Genomic DNA, 23,464 nt, shown 5'->3' with positions numbered 1-23,464 from the left:
GGCAGAGCTTGAATAATTTTCAGAGGAATAAATGGGCAAAGATTGCACCTTCCAGGTGTGGAAAGCTCCTTAAGACTTACCCAGAAATACTCACAGCTGTAATCGCTGCAAAGGGTGCTTCAACAAAGTATTGACTCAGGGGTGTGAATACTTATGTAAAGTAGATATTTCAATATTTCATTTTCAATACATTTGCCAACATTTCTAAAAACATGTGTTCAGTTTGTAGTTATGGGGTATTGTGTGTAGATGGGTAAAAAATATATATATATTTAATTAATTTTGAATTCAGGTTCTAACAACAAAATGTGGAATAAGTCAAGGGGTATGAATACTTTTGGAAGGCACTGTAAATCTAGACTCCCCACATTAAGTTAGTTTGATTGAGATCCAACATGTTAGAGTTAAAGGAGGAAAGTAAAGGGTGTTGGCTATTCATTTGACAGTGGTTTTGTTTCTCTATTAAAATACCATTGATCGAGGATAGATTTTGTAAATTGCCCACCACATGAAACATGTAAAATCATAATAAATCATGCCTGGAATTTACTAACACAATTTAAGAATTTGAGTGCCTGAGCAAATCATCCACAACCACTCTGAGTTTCTATTTGACGTGTTCTAGTACACTAATAGCTACAGCAAATCTCCTGTGTCCAGACAATTTCCTCACAAAATCTTTCAAAGACAGATTAAAAAGTTCCATGTTTACATAGATTAAAAGGTGCAGTGGAAACCACAGGAGTCAAAAACAATTCAGAGGAAGAGGGGCAGAGAGATACCAGGCAGTGATACCATCTCCTCTGGCATTCCTGTCTGTCTGCCTGCCTAAGCTCTAGTCTCCTCCCCTCTCCTGGAGTTGTTTTTGCCAAGTTGGGCTGAAGAGATGGAATGTTGAATGTAAACTGAGATAGAACAATCAAACCCGTGACAAGGATCAAAACAATGATTCATTCCATGCCATTCATGTCCTTCAATCCTGATCTTTGGGAGCCACCGGGGTGCAGGCTTTTGCTCCAGCCAAGCACTAAAATATCTTAATCAGGTGTTAGTACTGGGCTGGGAAAAGCATCTCCCCACTATGTGGGTCCCAGGGACGAGGGATGAAGAACGCTGAATAGAGAGAGATTGAAAAAGTGAACTGTGGAAGGAGATATCCGAGTGTATTTCAGTCCTGTGGGTCAGTGATTTGTTTGTCAGTGCAGAAAGGCAACAAGAGACAGGTTTGAGGCGTCTTACTTTTTTGATAGAGGCCGGCTCTGAGGGCCAGGGCATCTGGGGCTTTCAGAGGTAAACAAAATACAGTTGTGTTTATACTCTGCAGCCCCAAGGGGGCGCTCAGGTTATCAATTTTGATAGGGTGTGCTTCACAATAAACATTTCCATTTCTTTCACAAAGTCTTGAGATGTCAAAGCAGTAGTTCTGCACTCATCTGTGCGCATGTGTGTGTGCGAGTGCACATGTGTTTGTGCGTGTACAGTATGTGCGCATGTACACTATGTGCGTGTGTGTACACTCACAGGCAGGTTCTCTTTCTGCTGCAGAGCGGCCTTCTTCTTCCAGAGGCGGTCTCGGAGCTCACTGACCCTTTTGTCCATAGAGGCCACCTCCAGGTTGCGCTTGTTCAGACTCTCTCTCTGATGCTGCAGCTTTGAGTTCTGCTCCTGGTTCAGCTTGTTACGCAGCTAGAGGGGACAAGAGATGACATGTCAGAGAGCTGAACTCGGATGGAGGACAGGGTAGAGGACATACAGTGTGCCATCAGAAGTATTCATACACCTTGACTTATTCCACATTTTGTTGTGTTACAGTCTGAATTAAAAAATTGCTAAAATGTATTTTGTTTCTCACCCATCTACACCCAATACCACATAATGACAAAGTGAAACATGTTTTTAGAAATGTTAGCAAATTGACTGAAAATTAAATACAGAAATATATGATTTACATAAGTATTCAGACCACTGAGTCAATAAATGTTAGAATCACCTTTAGCAGCGATTACAGCTGTGAGTCTTTCTGGGTAAGTCTCTTAAGAGCTTTGCACACCTGGACTGTACAATACAATTGCACATGATTCTTTTAAAAATAAATCTTCAAGCTCTGTCAAGTTGGTTGCTGATCATTGCTAGACAGCAATTTTCAAGTCTTGCCATAGATTTTCAAGCCATTTTAAGTCAAAACTGTAACTAGGCCACTCAGGAACATTCAATGTCGTCTTGGTAAGCAACTCCAGTGTATATTTGGGCTTGTGATTTAGGCTTTCCTTCTGAAAGGTGAATTTGTTTCCCAGTGTTTGTTGGAAGGTAGACTGAGCTAGGTTTTTAGGAAGGACGCCTGTATGTTTGTAGTGACTGAGTGTATTGATACAGCATCCAAAGTGTAATTAATAACTTCACCATGCTCAAATGGATATTCAATGTCTGCTTTTTTTTGTTTTGTTTTACCCATTTCCCAATAGGTGCTCTTCTCTGCGAGGCATTGGAAACCTCCCTGGTCCGTATTTGAAATGCACTGCTCGAATGAGGGACCTTACAGATAATTGTATGTGTGGAGTATAGAGATGAGATAGTCATTCAAATATCCTGTTAAACACTCTTATTGCACAAAGAGTGAGTCCATGCAACTTATGTGATTTGTTAAGCAAATTATTACTCTTAAACTTATTTAGGCTTAAAAATGAGCTGAAATGTCTTGAGTTAATAAGTATTCAACATACTTATTAACTCAAGACATTTCAGCTCATTTTTAATTCATTTGTAAACATTTCAAAAAACATTATTCCACTTTGACATCATGGGGTACTGTGTGTAGGCCAGTGACCAAAAAAGAAAATAATAAATCATTTTAAATTCAGGCTGTAAAATAGCAAAATGTCGAAAAAGTCAAGGGGTGTGAATACTTTCTGAAGGCACTGTATGAGGCTATGAACCAGTGGTTCTGATGGCTCAGTTGATTAGTTAGGGCATGGTAGTAAAGATAGTTCAGGGTTTGAGTCCCACACAAGCCACATACAAAATGTACGCGATTTGAAATCAGACCTGGGCTTAAATAGCCTGCATATGTAAAAACCCTTTCTAACAACTGAGCTCCTGGGATTTAGTTCAAGTACAATGGAATTTTCAATTGTCCCTCATCTGCAAACTCCAATCATACACACCTGTAGCTCCTTGTAGAGGAGGTCCAGTTCAGCCACAGAGCTCTGGTTGTCGTGGAAGGAGTCCATCTTGCCGTTCTTGAGCATCTCCAGCTGTCTGCTGAGCTCCTCCACCTTGGACACAGCCACCACCAGCTCCTTCTGCTTCTGTTGGAACAGACGGTTCATCTGCTCTATCTCCTCCACTAAAGACGAGAGAGGAGAGGTCTGAACCAATCGATCAGTCAGTCATCCTACACAAATCCACCAATCAATTCACCGCTCAATCAATCCGAACAACAACCAATCCCTTGCCCATTCATAGCAGCACTGTGCTCACCTAGCTTGCCGTTGCTGAGGCGCTTTTGCTCCACCTGGCCCTTGAGGGCCCGGACCTTCTTCAGCCTGGTCTCCTGGTTCTCCACATTCTCCTTGAGACGCTGCAACTTCTCCTGCTCGGACGCTTGCTGCTGCTGCTGCCTCATGTAGCGCAGACGCTGCTCCTAAAGACAGGAGGAGTAGAGAGGAGAGATTGCTTTATTACAGTGTTTTTGCTGCCTCTGCTGTGGCTTCAGGTAGCAGACACTGCACCTGTGGAGGGGAGAGTAAGAGAAAAGAAAGAGGATGGTTACGGAGGCCTGTTGTTTGATAAACCATAGCAGCTGCTCTGACACCTTCCCCGAACAAAGTCTTTTTTTTTTTACTTCATCATTTAATTGACAGCCTACTATATATAATTGTACATGTATGTACATTTTGGTGTATCTATAACCTGTTTTCATACAGTACCTGTCATTGGATATAATTGAACATTTTAATATCACTACAGTCAATGTTTAACAATGAACTACTCATTGTGCCATAAACGTGCCATGTATTTCCTGAGAAAGGTCATACTTTAAAACAGTAGTGTATTTTCCAGCAGGGCATGTTAACTTGGCCGCTCTCCTGGTTAATCAAATCAAATCTATATTTATTCTTGCAGCTCATTTCAGACATGTAATGCAGTAAGGCATGAATGAGATGCAGAAAATAGTCAAAATAAAGAAAAACCCTTGAATGAGTAGGTGTGTCCGAACGTTTGACTGGTGCTGTACATGCCAACTTGCTCTCTCAGAATAGCATAACGGACCTGCAACTTTGACTTTCTTCACTTCACAGTAACATGTTGGATAAAATCCATAGAGCTCAAAAGATTCATACGTTCAATGGCCTTGGAGTCAGTCTCTTTGTCAACATGAATATTCAAATTACTCAAGACAATGACTTTGCCATAGTTCTTAAGGACAATAGACAATAGTTCAGATACATCAGTAAAGAAAGTGGGTTAGTGCCTTGGCGGCCTATACAGGGTGATGGCCAGTACTGGTGGCTGACATTTAAACAGTAAAACATGATGCTTAAAACACCCAAAGTTGCCAAACAAAATGTCCTTACAGCAGAGAGCATTAGTAAAAATAGAGGCTGACCCCACACCCTTTTCTGTTAGAATATGAAAAGCTGTAAATTCAATAAGAGCAGCACAACAGTCTGATGACAGCCATGTTTCAGTGAGACACATGCAATAAACTTTGCTCAGTAATGGAGGTCATTCACAAGAAAAGGTTTTAGTTGTGATTGCTCTAACATTTAAAAGCGGCATATTCATTGAGTGTCGAGGGAACCAATGGAATAACAACCAAATTATTAATGTTACAACCACGTTTTCTGACAGTCTCCAATCTATCAAAATGGTAGGAGATTAGTTTTTATAAACTCACTCGGACCCCCAAGCCATAAGACTGCTAAATAGTAAAATAATTGTTACCCAAACTATCTGCACTGACCCAACGCACACTCACTAGACTACTGTATATGCTGTATACACACAATACACGCACAATACACACACACACACACACTTGCATACAGATTTTCCTGTTTGTTACCTTCTCCATCACTCCACCTGCTCAAGGCCATCCCATGAACCAGATGCTTCATCAAAAGGGTTATATCTTGCAATCTCTTCCTATTCCTTAAAAAAAATTCTCCCTGATGACTCCCCTTCTCAACTTTTCTCCATCACTTTGTTCTCGTCTTTAATAGTCCCCTCCCTCTGTCTCACCCCATCTCTGATTTTAAATCTCTCCATTTATTTCCATCACTTTACCCACCCTCTTTCACTTTCTCTTGCTCTCCGCATCTCCCTCTTTCATCTGACCCCACTTGCTCTCTCTTGGTTTCCTTCTTCATCCATGTCTCATTAGCCCCTTTCCACCCCCCTCTCTTTCTTTCTACCCTCCCTCCCTTGTTACCTTGGAGGCGAGGAGTTGTTGCTGTGCATCTATCTGCTGCTGCTGTCTGGCAGCCATTTCCTGCAGCTCAGCCAGAGTCATGTCCATCCGTGGGGCCGGCACCTGCACAACAGACAGAGAGTCAGTTACACACACACACACACACACACACACACACACACACACACACACACACACACACACACACACACACACACACACACACACACACACACACACACACACACACACACACACACACACACACACACACACACACACACACACACACACACACACACACACACACACACACACACACACACACACACACACACACACACACACACACACACACACACGAGAGTTGGTAATGTAAGACAAACACTGAATAGTCTACGTACAAACACCCTCTCTCTCTCACTCCAAACCAAGAGAAATATGTGTTTTGCATCTGTCAGGACAGGCCTGAAGCCAAGTAGAACAAGTACAGTCTATGCATGTGGGTAAATAGCACAAGCTCAAATATAGGGATTTATTTTTGTGTGATTGGTGACACAGGAGTAACCAAACCGGTTTTTCTCGCTCCTTGTCTTTGGAAGCTATAGCTGTTACAGGTTCAAAAGTCTGAAACTAACACCAGCATACCAAGAGCAGGGAGAGGAAATGGTCAAACATAGCCCAGTCCAACGAATCATAGGATAGGAAATGTACATGTACACTGTAACTGTATACAACTGTATACTGCACACGGTGAGTGACTGAATGAAAAACTGTTTTAAAAAGGTCTCCAAGTGTTTGTCTAAAGTCAATGGTTTCTGAACTCACCCCGTTCTCCATCCGTCTATCTGAGGGGCTCTTCACTCCATTCCTCTTTGAGTCTGATCCTCGGGAGCCACCTGAAACACACCAAAACCTCAGTCAAAGACACTCGGAGAGAAGAGTAAAGTAGCAGAAGTTTCTTGGGGGACTGGAAACATTAAAAAGCCACCAAGTCTGCTTAGGAAACTATGAGAAACTCTCGCAAAGTGTTTGTTGGAATTAAAGCTGATATGAGTGACTGAAAATGCGACTGCTCGCTCAGATACCATACACTGACACACGATCTGCAAAAGGTTCCTACAGCTGGAGAGTAGGGTTCACAAGGAGGTTACACAAATACAGACTGGCCAGCATTAGCAACGAGCTAAACCACTCAGCCAGCACAAAGAGATCAGTGTCGCCAGAGACAGGTCATAATCTCCAAATTTACTACAGCACTCTGGGTTTCTGAGGAGCTGCTCATGGAGTCAGAATGTGTGTAGGTGCACATGCGTAGCGTATTTGTGTGGTTGGGGAGGTTTTAGGGGGCCAATGAACCTGATCTAATCCCTTGAGCACCGGCCCAAGATAAAGCCTTTACCAAGTAACTTAAATAAAAGTTTTGGACAACCTCTGTTACAATCATGGGCTATGCCTGGGGACTACTCTGGGGCAAAATAATACGCTAAAACTAACTCTGGACAAATAATTAGCCTACAAGGTAATGATATCACATTGGCAAATTAACTTAATAGGCTACTTAGTTAACTTAATGGAGCAAACAGCCATCTCTTTTGGTAGCTAGCTAAGCTCATTTTATGGGAAAGAAGAAAGGAGATGGGAGAAAAAAAGGCTAAGCCCTCTCTATAGGAGAAAAACAAATGCTTAGTTAGCGGATTGTATCACAAGGCTAACTAACAAGGCTAACTAACTCTATCGGAAAGAACGCAATGTGAGCCAACTACGAAGACATGGCCTAAGTACAAACAAGCTAACAGTGTGGGGGAAAAAAGAACAGGCTAAAATGTCAAGAAAGGAAAACAGCCATCTAATCCCAGAGCCGGATCCAAGCTGTGAGGGGTCAAGGGCTTAGTAGTTACGCAACGAGGGGCTGAGAGGATCCCCACCACCGGAGGACTAACTCATTTATAGAGATGTGATTTGAACACCCCTTCACAAAGACAGCCCTGGAGCATTGGGTCAATGAAGGCTTGTCTGGAATTTGAAGACTTGTAATAGCAATCTGTAGGCATATGTGGATCAAGGGGGTGTTAGGCTTCTGTTGTACAATCCATGTCTTGTGGGGAGGGAGGGCCATCCGAGTTTCTACTTTCTAACAACTTGTCACGTAATTGATAAGAGGGCTGTGTCTTTACACTGTCTCGTTTGTTTATGAACATGTGTATATGCAGTACAAGTCAAAAGTTTGGACACACCTACTTATTCAAGGGTTTCTTTATTTTTACTATTTTATACATTGTAGAATAATAGTGAAGACGTTAAAAAACACATATAGTAACAAAAGAAAAAGTGTTCAACAAATATATTTTACATTCTTCAAAGTAGCCACCCTTTGCCTTGACAGTTTTGCACACTCTTGGCATTCTCTCAACCAGCTTTACCTGGAATGCTTTTCCAACAGTCTTGACGGAGTTATATGCTGAGCACTTGGCTGCTTTTCTTTCACTCTGCGCTCTAACTCATCCCAAACCATCTCAATTGAGTTGAGGTCGGGTGATTGTGGAGGCCAGTTCATCTGATGCATCACTCCATCACTCTCGTTCTTGGTCAAATAGCCCTTACACAGCCTGGAGGTGTGTTGGGTCATTGTCCTGTTGAAAAACAAAATAATAGTCCGACTAAGCGCAAACCAGATGGGATGCCGCATCGCTGTAGAATGCTGTTGTAGCCAAGCCATGTGTGCCTTGAATTCTAAATAAATCACTGACAGTGTCACCAGCAAAGCACCACTACACTATCACACCTTCTTCTCCGTGCTTCACGGTAGGAACCACACATGCAGAGATCATCCGTTCACCTACTCTGCGTCTCACAAAGACATGGCGGTTGAAGCCAAACTCATCAGATCAAAGGACAGATTTCCACCGGTCTAATGTCCATTGCTCATGTTTCTTGGCCCAAGCAAGTCTCCTGTTCTTACTCATGTCCTTTAGTAGTGGTTACTTTGAAGCAATTTGACCATGAAGCGCTGATTCACACAGTCTCTTCTGAACAGTTGATGTTGAGATGTGTCTTTTACTTGAACTCTGAAGCATTTATTTGGGCTGCAATTTCTGAGCCTGGTAACTCTAATGAACTTATCCTTTGCAGCAGAGGTAACTCTGGATCTTCCTTTCCTGTGGCGGTCCTCATGAGAGCCAGTTTCAACACAGCGCTTAATGCTTTTTGCATCAAGATTGACTGAACTTCATGTCTTAAAGTAATGATGGACTTTAATTTCTCTTTTCTTACTTGAGCTGTTCTTGCCATAACATGGACTTGGTCTTTTGCCAAATAGGTCTATCTTCTCTATACCACCCCTACCATGTCACAACACAACTGAGGGTCTCAAACGCATTAAGAAGGAAAGAAATTCCACAAATTAACAAGGCACACCTGCTAATTGAAAAACATTCTAGGTGACTACATCATGAAGCTGGTTGAGAGAATGCCAAGCGTGTGCAAAGCTGTCATCAAGGCAAAGGGTGGCTACTTTGAAGGACCTCAAACATAAAATTGATTTTGATTTAACACTTTTTTTGGTTACTACATGATTCCATATGTGTTATTTAATCGTTTTGATGTCTTCACTACAATTATACAATGCAGAAAATAGTTTTAAAAATATATATTTAAAAAACCTTGCATGAGTAGGTGTGTCCAAACTTTTGACTGGTACTGTATGTGTGGTGTGTGGCATGCTTTTGTTCTTCTGTATCCATCTCATCCTGTTAGGTGGTTGGAAACTAACCCGATTCTCTGCTGGGCGCTCGGTCATGACGCAGGAAGAAGCGCACCTCTGCCCTGTGCTGTCCCCAGCGCTGAAGCACGTCCAGCATCCGCTCCCCATCTCCCACAGGTCGCTCTGATGGGGGAGTGGAGGTGGGGAAGAGAAGAAGGGGTTAGACTAGAGAACGCACACACACAGATTTAGGATGTTATGGAATCGAGTTATTGTTTCCCCAAGCACCACTAAACCATAACAAATCATTGCATCCCCCCAAAATTTGGAAATAATGACATGGGCACCTACTATAAAATGTAAATAAATAAAAAAGTTTAAACCCACTATCATCCCAAAAAAGATCTGTTTAATTCTAACCCTGCCTAGCAGTATCGATGTGTTTTATGTTGTTGATTTAAAGTGACAAGAGTAGAAAAAATGTACACGCATGCGACTGCCAATCCAGCATCCATACATTGGACAAACATACATCTATAAATGTTAGTAATTTAGTCTCAAAAGAAAAGCAGTCAATGTGTGTCGTATGACGTGTGTCGTATGACACGTGTCGTGTGGTTTGTGAATCCGATCAGACCACACTGACTGACTGGGGGAGGCTAGTCTACATTTTGAGGATATGCATTTAAATCAAGACTTAAGTAGCAAAGCTTGAAATTGTGTTTTTTCTATACATTGGATAAAATTGGAGACTCGGAGATATAAAATGGAACATCATACACTACAGCTGAGGAACACTGGGAAAGTAATTCTGCTTTGAAAGTTGAAAAACATGTAACCCACTTTTGAAAAAATGGCCCTTTGTCATGATTACACAGGGAGTCCTGGAAGCAGGTGCAGAATAAGAGTTTAATAACAATGATGAAAGGCAAATTAAGAAAACAGGAGCTGCGTACTGAACATGAAAACCAACCAATACTGCCTGAAGACTGAGGCTACTGAGGGCTAAATAAAAGGGGATGTAATCAAGGTACAGATGAAGTCCAGGTGTGCATAACGATGGTTGCCAGGTGGGAGTAATGTGGGTTGCATAACTGGTATATTTTGACGACAATAAACCCATCAGTTTGAACATGAATTTAGTATATGTCTATCTAGCAAACCTGGCAACAAAATGCAACTTTCTAAGCAATGTTTTGGTTTGTTTCTAGCTTGTTAGCTAGCTAGCAAAATGTTAAGTTAGCAGGCTAGCCAATTCAAATAATGACCATATTATATAGCTGACAATGTCTTAACTTCAGCTAATTTGTGTTCATTGTTACAGGAAAACAACCTCACAACAAGATCATTATTTACAACTTGATAGCAAGCAAATGACAGAAAATAGCTAACGGATGTGATCATGATGAAATAAAAACAGGGCATTCTCCCGGAGAATTTTAGAACTTGGCCTAAGATGGTATCCTAATTTGAATTTGTTGCAGGTCATGTTGTTCTTCACATTACTATCTCTGGTAAACACACATTATATCAACTAAAATCTAAATGCATTTGTCACAGGATACAGAAGGTGTAAAAGGTACAGTGAAATGTTACCTTGCATAGTGGAGTATTTTGTTTAGACATGTAGAAATTCAAATGGCCCTGAGATACAAATAATATTACTACACAGATCATACATGTAACTTTAGCTAGCGAGCCAGCTAGGTCATGTTAACTAGGTAGCTGACAGTATGCTTTAACTTGATGGAAACTAAATTTGACGGACAAAATTAGAGAAACTTATCATATCTGAAAATGTAGCTAACTAGACTCAATTACCCATAACCATGGATGAACTCTTCTCCCTCTCTGTCACGGATGCCATGGTTGTCCTTAGTTTGAAGATGTAATCCGGAGACAGGTGTTTTATACAACTGCCTTAGTGTGTTCCCTTTGACTCCCTCCACATATTTGAAATCAAACGCCAGAATGTTCTCCATCTCCTTAGCTATCATACTCTGTTTCCACCGGGCATTTCACTGATTTCAAAACTGTCCTCCAGAAAGTGGAGAGCAACACTTTTGTAGTTAATTGTGATATCTTAAAAATAAGCTGTGTTAGAAAGGATTACCTACACATAGAGTAGCCCTTTGTTATTAGGCAAAGCATGCTACATAGCAGACCAATCCGAACTCATCTCTCGGCATGTCCAGCCCATCCATTATCTCTACCAAGCTTGGCTAGTGGGAAGGTTCCTGACTTTTACAGTGGCTAAACCAACTAGGCACATAAATGTAACAACTGTATTTGTATTTACAGATGGCATACACGTTTCTTATTAACTTCTTATGGCTGCAGGGGCAGAATTGAGTAGCTTGGATGAAAGGTGCCCAGAGGTGCCCAGAGTAAACGGCCTGCTCCTCAGTCCCAGTTGCTAATATATGCATATTATTAGTATTGGATAGAAAACACTCTGACGTTTCTTAAACTGTTTGAATGATGTCTGTGTGTATAACAGAACTCATATGACAGGCAAAAACCTGAGAAGAAATCCAAACAGGAAGTGGGAAATCTGAGGTTGGTCGATTTTCAACCCAGCCCCGATTGAATACACAGTGGGATATTGGTTATGTTGCACTTCCTAAGGCTTCCACTAGATGTCAACCATCTTTAGAAACTGGTTTGAGGATTCTACTGTGAAGTGGGACCAAATGAGAGAGGAATCAGTCAGGTCTGCCATGAGCTGACCATGCTCTGACCATGTGCGTTCACATGAGAGGGAGCTCTGTTCCATTGCACTTCTGAAGACAATGGAATGTTCCGGTTGGAACTTTATTGACGTTTTATGTTGAAAACATTTAAAGATTGATTCCATACATCGTTTGACATGTTTCTACGGACAGGAACGGAACTTTTTGACATTTTGTCTGCAACTAGGGAACGCGCTTCATGACTTTGGATTTGTTTACCAAACGTGCTAACAAAAGTAGCTCTTTGGACACAATTGATGGACATTATCGAACTAAATCAAACATTTAATGTGGAACTGGGATTCCTGGGAGTGCATTCTTATGAAAATCACCAAGGATAAGGGAATATTTATAATGTCATTTCTGATTTCTGTTGTCTCCAACATGGTGGATAATTGTTCGTTTTTTTTCTGAGCGCCGTCTCAGATTATTGCATGGTTTGCTTTTTCCGTAAAGTTTTTTTTAAATCTGACACAGCGATTGCATTATGGAGAGGTATATCTATATTTCCATGTCTAAAAATTGTATTTTCATCAACATTTATAATGAGTATTTCTGTAAATGATGTGGCTCTCTGCAATATCACTGGATGTTTTTGGAACTAGTGAACATAACGCACCAATGTATACTGAGTTTTTATTTTTATATTTTTTTTTATTAACTTTTTATTAACTTTATCAAACAAAACATACATGAAGTCCTATGAGTGTCATCTGATGAAGACCATCAAAGGTTAGTGATTAATTTAATCTCTATTTGTGCTTTATGTGACTCCTCTCTTTGGCTGGAAAAATGGCTGTGTTTTTCTGTGAGTTGGTGGTGACCTAACATAATCGTCTGTGGTGCTTTCACTGTAAAGCCTATTTGAAATCCGACACTGTGGTGGGATTAATAACAAGATTACCTTTAAAACGGTATAGGATACATGTATGTTTGAGGAATTTTAATTATGTGATTTGTTGTTTTATATTTGGCGCCCTGCACTTTCACTGGCTGTTGTCATATCGATCCCGTTAACGGGATTCAATTCATTAGAAGTTAAGGCAGTTCCCGTTCCAGAAGGCATTTCTACCAAAAACCGCATTCTGATAATAAAAAAAAACATGTTTATATTCAAATGCCTCACCAGTGAAGTAGTGACATGTGACATACGCCTAGCTTCCTGAAACGAGTCACATTTTCACTTCATGTCCCGGAGAGGTGGTACCTCAGGGAAGGACAAAGATATGTTGTTGATGTTTTCAGCTGAGCTGGTTCTGATCCAACAGGCCTATTAGTCAACCACTCCAACCTTTAACACCCTCATCCATCTTCTCTTCATTACACAGAAGTACTAATCACATAGTTGATTATTGCACCAATGTAGTTAGACTGTTCCAACCACATCGATCATGTTGTCACTCTTAACAAAAAATGACAGTCAAATAATCAGGTCATTACACACTAGGGTAGGGCAGTATCCAGATTGTCATACCGTTTCTGTATCATACCGGGTCATACGGTATTACCGGAATTGCACACAAGGTGTGCTAATGTTTTTGACAAATAAAACCATTTAGGCAACAGGGATCTTGATCCAGGAGGTGTTTGAATGTCTCTGCTGTAACCAATAAGCTTAATCTTGACATCTAGCCACTCAGCTAGCAAGTTAGCAAACCAAATAATTTCTGAAAAAAAACAGTACAAACAGTATATATCTTCCAAGCCTAGAACGCAGACAGTTTCACATCAGTGCAGACCGCAAAACAGTATGCAACTGTTTTTTTAGGGAATAACACACCCAGCTTATTAGCAACGGAGACACAGACAAAGTTGAGCTCTTCAGTAGAAGCATCAAGTCTGGCCAGTTGGCACAGTCAACACACCTCTCTTCTTTGTGTGCTTTCCAAAATAGTATTTTGTCTCAAAACTCTCCCTATTTATGTTTCATATGCTCTTGAAGTTTGATTAGAAGATTAGCCTAGATGTGTTTTCCTCAAGTAATCACTAGATCATAGGTATTGTTACTGGTCCAGGTTCCTTATTTCACACAGGCCTCTACAGGTGTTAGTTGTCAGATTGACAGGCATCTGCAGGTGTAAAGGGGAGAATGCTCACCAGATCCGCGCCACATCTCAGCCAGGTGGCATTCTGTCTCTCCGGGCTCCTTACACAGCTCCACCACGTCCCGGCACAGAGTATCCGGGGTAACGGGCACCTCGGTAAAATGCTGGTCATTGTTACTGAGGTACACTGTCAAGAACATCTGGGGGGCAGAGAGAGACAAAGACAGGATATTAACATGATGACATCCTATAAAAGAGATTCCAAGTATTTTTGTATCGTTTTTTAGCCAGTAGTTCTGAAAGTAGCGCTCACAAACCAAAATAATGGAAAAACAATTAAAATACAGATAATTAGTATATTGAAAGCAGGGGCTTCCACACAGGTGTGGTTCTTGAATTAATTAAGCAAATAACATCCCATCATGCTTAGGCTCATGTATACATATTCTGGGCAGGCCATCTTAATAATAATCTGAGATCTACTGCAGCCCTCATCCTCCACGTACAACACCCGTTCTGCCAGTCACATTCTGCTAAATGTCCTCAAAGCACACACATCCCTGAGTCGCTCATCTTTTCAGTACGCTGCAGCTAGCGACTGGAACGAGCTGCAACAAACACTCAAACTGGACAGTTCTCTCAATCTTTTCATTCAAAGAATCAATCATGGACACTCTAACTGACAGTTGTGGTTGCTTTGAGTGATGTATTGTCTACCTTCTTTCCCTTTGTGCTGCTGTCTGTGCCCAACAATGTTTGTACCCTGTTTTGGGCTGCTACCCTGTTGTGTTGCTACCATGCTGTTTTGTCATGTGTTGCTGACTTGTTATGTTGTTGTCTAAGGTCTCTCTTGTTGTGATGTGTGTTTTGTCCTATATATATAAAAGGAGGCCTTTTGCTTTTTGTTAGGCAGTCATTGTAAATAAGAATTTGTTATAAACTGACTTGCCTACTTAAAAAAAATATATATATATATCAAAATAATGGATTGGCTTTATATAGCGTCTTTCTACCTACTGAGGAACTAAAAGTGCTCAACATTGTAATTTTGACCATTATTTTGGCTTCCATGGCTATGCTCCCATAGGATGACAATTCCCAGATCCACAGGGCAAGAGTGGTCACTGAATGGTTTGAAAACGATGTCAACCATATGCCATGGCTGTCTCAGGTTACAAATGTAAACCCAATTGTATGCTTATGGCAGAATCTAGAGCGGTGCTGGAGATAGTATTTCCACCACCACCAACAAAACACTAAATTTTTGAATATCTCGTGGCAGAATGGCATCGTATCCCTCCAATAAAATTCCAGACACTTGTAGAATCTATGCCAAGGTGTTTTTAAGCTGTTCTGGCTCGTGGTGTCCCAACGCCCTACTAAACGTACTTTAAATTGGTGTTTCCTTTATTTTGGCAGTTACCTGTGTGAGCGGGCACACACACAGTGCAAGTCAAAAGTTTGGACACACCTGCTCATTCAAGGGTTTTTCTTTATTTTTACAATTTTCTACATTGTAGAATAATAGTGATGACATCAAAACTATGAAATACCACATATGGAATCATGTAGTAACCAAAAAAGTATTAAACAAAATATATTTAAAATGTGAGATTCTTCAAAGTAGCCACCCTTTTCCTTTATGACAGCTTTTCACACTCTTGGCATTCTCTCAACCAGCTTCACCTGGAATGCTTTTCCAACAGTCTTGAAGGAGTTTCCACATATGCTGAGCACTTGTTGGCTGCTTTTCTTTCACTCTGCAGTCCAACTCATCCCAAACCATCTCAAATGGGTTGATGTTGGGTGATTGTGGAGACCAGATAATCTGATACAGCACTCCATCACTCTCACTCTTGGTCAAATAGCCCTTACACAGCCCGGAGGTGTGTTGGGGCATTGTCCTGTTGAAAAACAAATGATAGTCCCACTAAGCGCCAACTAGACAGGATGGCGTATCGCTGCAGAATGCTGTGGTGGCCATGCTGGTTATGGATGCCTTGAATTCTAAATAAATCACTGAAACTGTCACCAGCAAAGCACCCCCACACCATCACACCTCCTTCTCCATGCCTTACGGTGGGAACCACACATGCGGAGATCATCCGTTCACCTACTCTGCGTCTCACAAAGACACACAGTTGGAACCAAAAATCTAAAATTTGGACTCATCAGATCAATGGACAGACTTTCACTGGTCTAATGTCCATTGCTCATGTTTCTTGGCCCAAGCAAGTCTCTTATTTTCATTGGTTTCTTTTCAGCAATTTGACCGTGAAGGCCTGATTCACACAGTCTCCTCTGAACAGTTGATGTTGAGATCTGTTTGCTACTTGAACTCTATGAAGCATTTATTTGGACTGCAATCTGAGGTGCAGGCAACTCTAATGAACTTACCCTCCGCAGCAGGGGTAAGTCTGGGTATTCCTTTCCTGTGGCGGTTCTCATGAGAACCAGTTTCATCATAGCGCTTGATGGTTTTTGCAACTGCACTTGAAGAAACTTTAAACCTTATTTTCCAGGATTTACTTTTTCCAGATTGACTGAATTTCATGTCTTAAAGTAATGGACTGTCATTTCTCTTTTGCTTATTTGAGTAGTAGCTCGGTCCTCCCCTCCCGCTCCGTGGCTTGACGACTCAATGCGAGCTCACAGAACAGGGCTCCGGAAGGCCGAGCGGAAATGGAGGAAAACTCGCCTCCCTGCGGACCTGGCATCCTTTCACTCCCTCCTCTCTACATTTTCCTCCTCTGTCTCTGCTGCTAAAGCCACTTTCTACCACTCTAAATTCCAAGCATCTGCCTCTAACCCTAGGAAGCTCTTTGCCACATTCTCCTCCCTCCTGAATCCTCCTCCCCCTCCCCCTCCTCCCTCTCTGCAGATGACTTCAACCATTTTGAAAAGAAGATCGACGACATCCGATCCTCGTTTGCTAAGTCAAACAACACCGCTGGTTCTGCTCACACTGCCCTACCCTGTGCTCTGACCTCTTTCTCCCCTCTCTCTCCAGATGAAATCTCGCGTCTTGTGACGGCCGGCCGCCCAACAACCTGCCCGCTCGACCCTATCCCCTCCTCTCTTCTCCAGACCATTTCCGGAGACCTTCTCCCTTACCTCACCTCGCTCATCAACTTATCCCTGACCGCTGGCTACGTCCCTTCCGTCTTCAAGAGAGCGAGAGTTGCACCCCTTCTGAAAAAACCTACACTCGATCCCTCCGATGTCAACAACTACAGACCAGTATCCCTTCTTTCTTTTCTCTCCAAAACTCTTGAACGTGCCGTCCTTGGTCAGCTCTCCCGCTATCTCTCTCAGAATGACCTTCTTGCTCCAAATCAGTCAGGTTTCAAGACTAGTCATTCAACTGAGACTGCTCTTCTCTGTATCACGGAGGCGCTCCGCACCGCTAAAGCTAACTCTCTCTCCTCTGCTCTCATCCTTCTAGACCTATCGGCTGCCTTCGATACTGTGAACCATCAGATCCTCCTCTCCACCCTCTCCGAGTTGGGCATCTCCGGCGCGGCTCACGCTTGGATTGCGTCCTACCTGACAGGTCGCTCCTACCAGGTGGCGTGGCGAGAATCTGTCTCCTCACCACGCGCTCTCACCACTGGTGTCCCCCAGGGCTCTGTTCTAGGCCCTCTCCTATTCTCGCTATACACCAAGTCACTTGGCTCTGTCATAACCTCACATGGTCTCTCCTATCATTGCTATGCAGACGACACACAATTAATCTTCTCCTTTCCCCCTTCTGATGACCAGGTGGCGAATCGCATCTCTGCATGTCTGGCAGACATATCAGTGTGGATGACGGATCACCACCTCAAGCTGAACTTCGGCAAGACGGAGCTGCTCTTCCTCCCGGGGAAGGACTGCCCGTTCCATGATCTCGCCATCACGGTTGACAACTCCATTGTGTCCTCCTCCCAGAGCGCTAAGAACCTTGGCGTGATCCTGGACAACAAACTGTCGTTCTCAACTAACATCAAGGCGGTGGCCCGTTCCTGTAGGTTCATGCTCTACAACATCCGCAGAGTACGACCCTGCCTCACACAGGAAGCGGCGCAGGTCCTAATCCAGGCACTTGTCATCTCCCGTCTGGATTACTGCAACTCGCTGTTGGCTGGGCTCCCTGCCTGTGCCATTAAACCCCTACAACTCATCCAGAACGCCGCAGCCCATCTAGTGTTCAACCTTCCCAAGTTCTCTCACGTCACCCCGCTCCTCCGCTCTCCACTGGCTTCCAGTTGAAGCTCGCATCCGCTACAAGACCATGGTGCTTGCCTACGGAGCTGTGAGGGGAACGGCACCTCAGTACCTCCAGGCTCTGATCAGGCCCTACACCCAAATAAGGGCACTGCGTTCATCCACCTCTGGCCTGCTCGCCTCCCTACCACTGAGGAAGTACAGTTCCCGCTCAGCTCAGTCAAAACTGTTCGCTGCTCTGGCTCCCCAATGGTGGAACAAACTCCCTCACGACGCCAGGACAGCGGAGTCAATCACCACCTTCCGGAGACACCTGAAACCCCACCTCTTTAAGGAATACCTAGGATAGGATAAAGTAATCCTTCTCACCCCCCTTAAAATACTTAGATGCACTATTGTAAAGTGGTTGTTCCACTGGATGTCATAAGGTGAATGCACCAATTTGTAAGTCGCTCTGGATAAGAGCGTCTGCTAAATGACTTAAATGTAAATGTAAATGTAGTTCTTGCCATAATATGGACTTGGTATTTTACCAAATAGGGCTATCTTCTGTATTCCACCTCTACCTTGTCACCGAATAACTGATTGGCACAAACACATTAAAAAGGAAAGAAATTCCACAAATTAACTTTTAACATGGCACACCTGTTAATTGAAATGCATTCCAGGTGACTACCTCGTGAAGCTGGTTGAGAATGTCAAGGGTGTAGAAAACGGTCATCAAGGCAAAGGGTGGCTACTTTGAAGAACCTCAAATATAAAATAGATTTTAATTTATTTAACACTTTTTTTGGTTACTACATGATTCCATGTGTTATTTCATGTTTGTTGTGTGTTCACTATTACTCTACAATGTAGAAAATAGTCAAACTAAAGAAAAATCCTTAAACGAGTAGGTGTGTCCATATAAACACACTGAAAATAAATAAAAAACATTAGGAACACCTTCCTAATATTGAGTAGCACTCCCTTTTGGGTCTTACAACAGCCTACATTTGTCGGGGCATGGACTCTACAAGGTGTCAAAAGCATTCCAAAGGGATGCTGGCATATGTTGACTCCAATTCTTCCCACAGTTGTGTCACGTTGGCTGGTGGACCATTCTTGAGACACATGGGACACTTGAGTGTGAAAAACCCAGAACTATTGCAGTTCTTGACAAATTCAAACCAGTACACCTGACACCTACTACCATACCCCGTTCAAAGGCACTTAAATATTTTGTCCTGCCCATTCAACCCCTTTAACCTGACTCCGCCATTTCATCTACACTGATTGAAGTGGATTTAACAGGTGACGTCAATAAGGGATCACAGCTTTCGCCTGGATAGTCTGTCAATTGATTGGCCATGATTTGGAAAGGCACACACCTGTCTATATAAGGTCCTACAGTTGACAGTTCCCATAAGAGCACAGATGTGACGCTTGGCATTCAGGCCAAATAGTTCAATGTTGGTTTCATCAGACCAGAGAATCATGTTTTTAGTTGCCTTTTGGCAAACTCCAAGCAGGCAGTCATGTGCCTTTTACTGAAGAGTGGCTTCTGTCTGGTCCCTCTACCATAAAGGCCTGAGTGGTGGAATACTGCAGAGATGGTTGTCCTTCTGGAAGGTTCTCCCATCTCCACAGAGGAACTCTGGAGCTCTGTCAGAGGTGACCATTGGGTTCTTCGTCAGTTTGCCCGGGCTGCCAGCTCTAAGAAGAGTCTTGGTGGTTCCAAACTACTTCCATTTAAGAGTGATGAGGCCATTGTGTTCTTGAGGACATTCAATGCGGCAGAAAAATGTTTTGGTACCCTCCCCTGATCTGTTCCTCAACACAATCATGTCTCGGAAACTCTAAGGACAATTCCTTCGACGATTTGGCTTGGTTTTTGTTCTGACATAAACTGCCAACAGTGGGACCTTATATTGACAGTTGTGTGCCTTTCCAAATCATGTCCAATCAATTGAATTTACCACAGGTGGATTCCAAGTTGTAGAAAAATCAAGGATAAACAATGGAAACAGGATGCACCTGAGCACAATTGAGTCTCATAGCAAAGGGTCAGAATACTTATGTCAATACGGTATGATTCTTTATTTATTAGCATAAATTTCTAAATAACTTTTTGCTGTGTCATTATGGGGTATTGTGTGTAGAATGCTAGGGATAAAAATAAAAAAATTGAATAAGGGTGTAATGTAATAAAATGTGGAAAAGTCAAGGTCTGAATACTTTCCGAAGGCACAATGTTCAAAGGAGTGGGCTACACACATGTCACTGCATCTCAATGGTCTAAAATGGGTTCCTGTCCTTGTGTGGCTTTATGTGAGAGCACCAGAACGGTTAGAGAAGATTCCAAAAAGGCATCAACTACATTCCATTCACTTATTCTGTCTTTTCAGAACACTGACATTGTCCTAACTAGGTAGCTATACTTCTAATAGTCCATTCTAACCATAAATGTTCTCTCTTTTTAAATATGCAGGTGTAAGTCATCAAAAGCAACCGCCCAATACAAACAATTAAAATCACAGCTGATGATGCAGATAATCTAGGTGGTCCAGACCTAACCAGTAGCTTTGGTAAATTAGGACGCAAAAGTACACTTTATAAAACAATTAGGTAATAAACCATAGCTCATGCTTGGCTTACAACAGTAGGGTGATGGGGGGCGGGTTGTAAATGAAAGGGTCACAGTGGTTTCAGTGATTCAAGCCAACCCTACAAAGTACCACCCCAGATAAAGAGAAAGGGTTAACATTGGCAGACAAATCTTTCACAAACGTCACCTAAAAGGGGAGCCCCCTGCCCTCATTAAGTTCCTCAACACTGAATAGTTTTAGTTGCTGTTGTTATTTTGTGCTGGTCCTAGATCTGTGCTTAAAGCTTATCCAAGATCTGTGCCAAATAACTGGGATCAGCCTTTGCTTAGAAGGGAAACCTCAACCTCGAGCCAGCACTCCACTTCTTTACATGCATTACACTACAACATCTGCTAAATGTGTGTATGTGACCAATAAAATTAGATTTTTGAACCACTGGACTACAGTGTGTGTGGATCATTCAACAGCTCTAGGAGAGTAGAAGCTTCAGCTTTGTAGGAGGGCTTTGCCAGATTTGCTCTGCAAGGTTTCAAATAACAGTGACCCAGATACATGATTGTTTATGGCTGCTTGGTTGTTGTGTTGGGCAACAAATCATGTAAGACAAGCATGGAGTTCCCTTTGACTCTTCAATGCAATAGATTAGCTCTTTTTTACAAGAGGGCTTTAAATCCCAGCAGGACAGGAAAAGTCACCCAGAAATCACTACAGGCAGCAGTTGACAACATCAGCTCGTGCAAAGAATGTAGGACATCCAGAGGACCCTGTTAATGTTAGGAGAGAGGGAATAGGGAGGGGGGAGAGAGTGAAATGAGAGAGAGAGAAAACGAAAGAGTTGTGACATAAGGTAAAGCCCTCTGGGGCTCAGCACTAAAGTTAATGATCCAGACAGACCATGCCATTGCGCTCTCTTTCAGCCTACACTGGATGAGTTGGCACTTGGTGGCTTCTCCTCCTGACCTTCATCCACCTCCCTCCATCTCTCCCTCCCTTTCACACAAAATACATAGTATGTAAAATACTTCTGAATATATCACGAGAGAGGAAGAGGAGATTAGAGAGGAGTGGTGGATACTAAAAATATACAGTACTGCATATTATGGCCAGTATATTACCCATTTGTTGCCAACAAGTAGCACATACAGTTAACTTGCAAAATTAAAGGAAACACAAGTAAACGAGGGAGACAAAGTATATTGAAAGCAGGTGCTTCCACACAGTTGTGGTTCCTGAGTTAATTCAGCAAATAACATCCCATCATGCTTAGGATCATGTATAGAAATGCCCAGTTACCCATTTTTTGGGCAACCATGGCTAGGATAGATCTGTGACTTTCAAAGAGGGGTCTCAAGCGTAGCCTAGTGGTTAGAGCATTGGACTAGTAACCGGAAGGTTGCAAGTTCAAATCCCGAGCTGACAAGGTACAAATCTGTTGTTCTGCCCCTGTTCCTAGGCCATCATTGAAAGTAAGGATTTGTTCTCAACTGGCTTCCCTAGTTAAATAAAGGTATAAAAAAAGGACCATAGGGGTTTAAAGTGTGTGTGTGTGTGTCTCAATCACCAGATCAACCAAATTGAACAGTTACGGGAGATTCTGGAGCAGCGCCTGAGACAGCACTTTCCACCACCATCAACAAAACACCAAATTATGGAGTTTCTCATGGGAGAATTGTGTCACATCCCTCCAATAGAGTTCCAGACACAATCATTTATGCCAAGGTACATTGAAGTTGTTCTGGCAGCTCGTGGTGCCCTATTATGTCAAGTTGTTAGCATTTCCTGTCCTGATGAAACCATATTCTCTCAGGTCAACATGATCTATAATAATGTTGAAGTTAATAGAATCGCTAGAGCAGAACGGCAGAGTGGAAGTGCAGTAGAAAATTGCACTAAAGTGTGGAGAGTGGTGCTGAGACACTACCCCAGAGCTCATTAAAATATGAATTAATGCCACAGCCGGAGAAATAAGCACAGGTCAATAAAAACCTAATGAGTCGATTAAGAAATAACAAAAGAGGATAACAGCTGTTTAACAAAGCATAGCAAAACATATAGACACTTTCACCCAAGCCAGAGTGCAGCAGCTACAGCATCACCGTAGATCTCCAGTAACACATAGGCCAAGGGTACCACGTGGCCTGAATGGAGATAAGACACGTCAGGGACAAACACCTGCACAGGTCAGCAATCAGGAGCAATGACTAAGATACACTAGTTATACACTATCTAAAACATAGCCAAGTATAATCAGCCCTGAAAGTGAAGGTTTAGTTTCAGTATCACATCCAAAAAAAGGGGGGGTTGAAACCAATGTTGTGCTGCATTACCCGCTTGAGGAATATGGGTGTATTCTAATAATGTCCTAAAAGAGTGTGCCCGCTGCCAGTCAAATTATAGATAGCAGGTGCACACAATATCCTGTTGTGACTAGACAGGCATGGGTCTGTCTGATGAAAGCCGCTGGTAGCAGAACAACATCAAACCCTGTCTGTGTCTGTCTGTGATTCATTTTATGAAAGCACTTCTGAGAGCAGGAGAGCAGCCACAGCTGATGACACTACCGTACCCTCTCAACACACACACACACACACACACACACACACACACACACACACACACACACACACACACACACACACACACACCTTGTAGAGTCATGATGACCTAGCCCAATGGGATTGAGGTATTGACTGCCCTGATCTGAGATCAGACTGGTCTACTCCCAATCCTAACGTTAACCATTAAGGCAGATTGCTGGGGGAACTTATCAGGCCTTTCCA

General features: G+C 42.5%; 1 protein-coding gene across 1 annotated transcript in view; it reads right to left on the bottom strand.

Annotated features, from left to right (window-relative positions):
* The window catches only part of LOC124038250 (apoptosis-stimulating of p53 protein 2-like), a 60,793-nt gene that overhangs the window by 23,362 nt on the left and 13,967 nt on the right, over nucleotides 1–23,464 (bottom strand). The window contains 8 exon segments of the mRNA XM_046353875.1: nucleotides 1,240–1,281; nucleotides 1,522–1,686; nucleotides 3,162–3,343; nucleotides 3,478–3,640; nucleotides 5,432–5,533; nucleotides 6,239–6,309; nucleotides 9,183–9,296; nucleotides 13,943–14,090. Of these exon segments, the coding sequence (XP_046209831.1) occupies nucleotides 1,240–1,281; nucleotides 1,522–1,686; nucleotides 3,162–3,343; nucleotides 3,478–3,640; nucleotides 5,432–5,533; nucleotides 6,239–6,309; nucleotides 9,183–9,296; nucleotides 13,943–14,090 (987 nt within the window).

This window comes from Oncorhynchus gorbuscha, linkage group LG06 (genome assembly GCF_021184085.1).
Source record: "Oncorhynchus gorbuscha isolate QuinsamMale2020 ecotype Even-year linkage group LG06, OgorEven_v1.0, whole genome shotgun sequence".
NCBI classification, from domain to species: Eukaryota; Metazoa; Chordata; class Actinopteri; order Salmoniformes; family Salmonidae; genus Oncorhynchus; species Oncorhynchus gorbuscha.
Note: the sequence above shows the minus strand (reverse complement) of the source record. Positions and strands in the feature narration are given on the sequence as shown.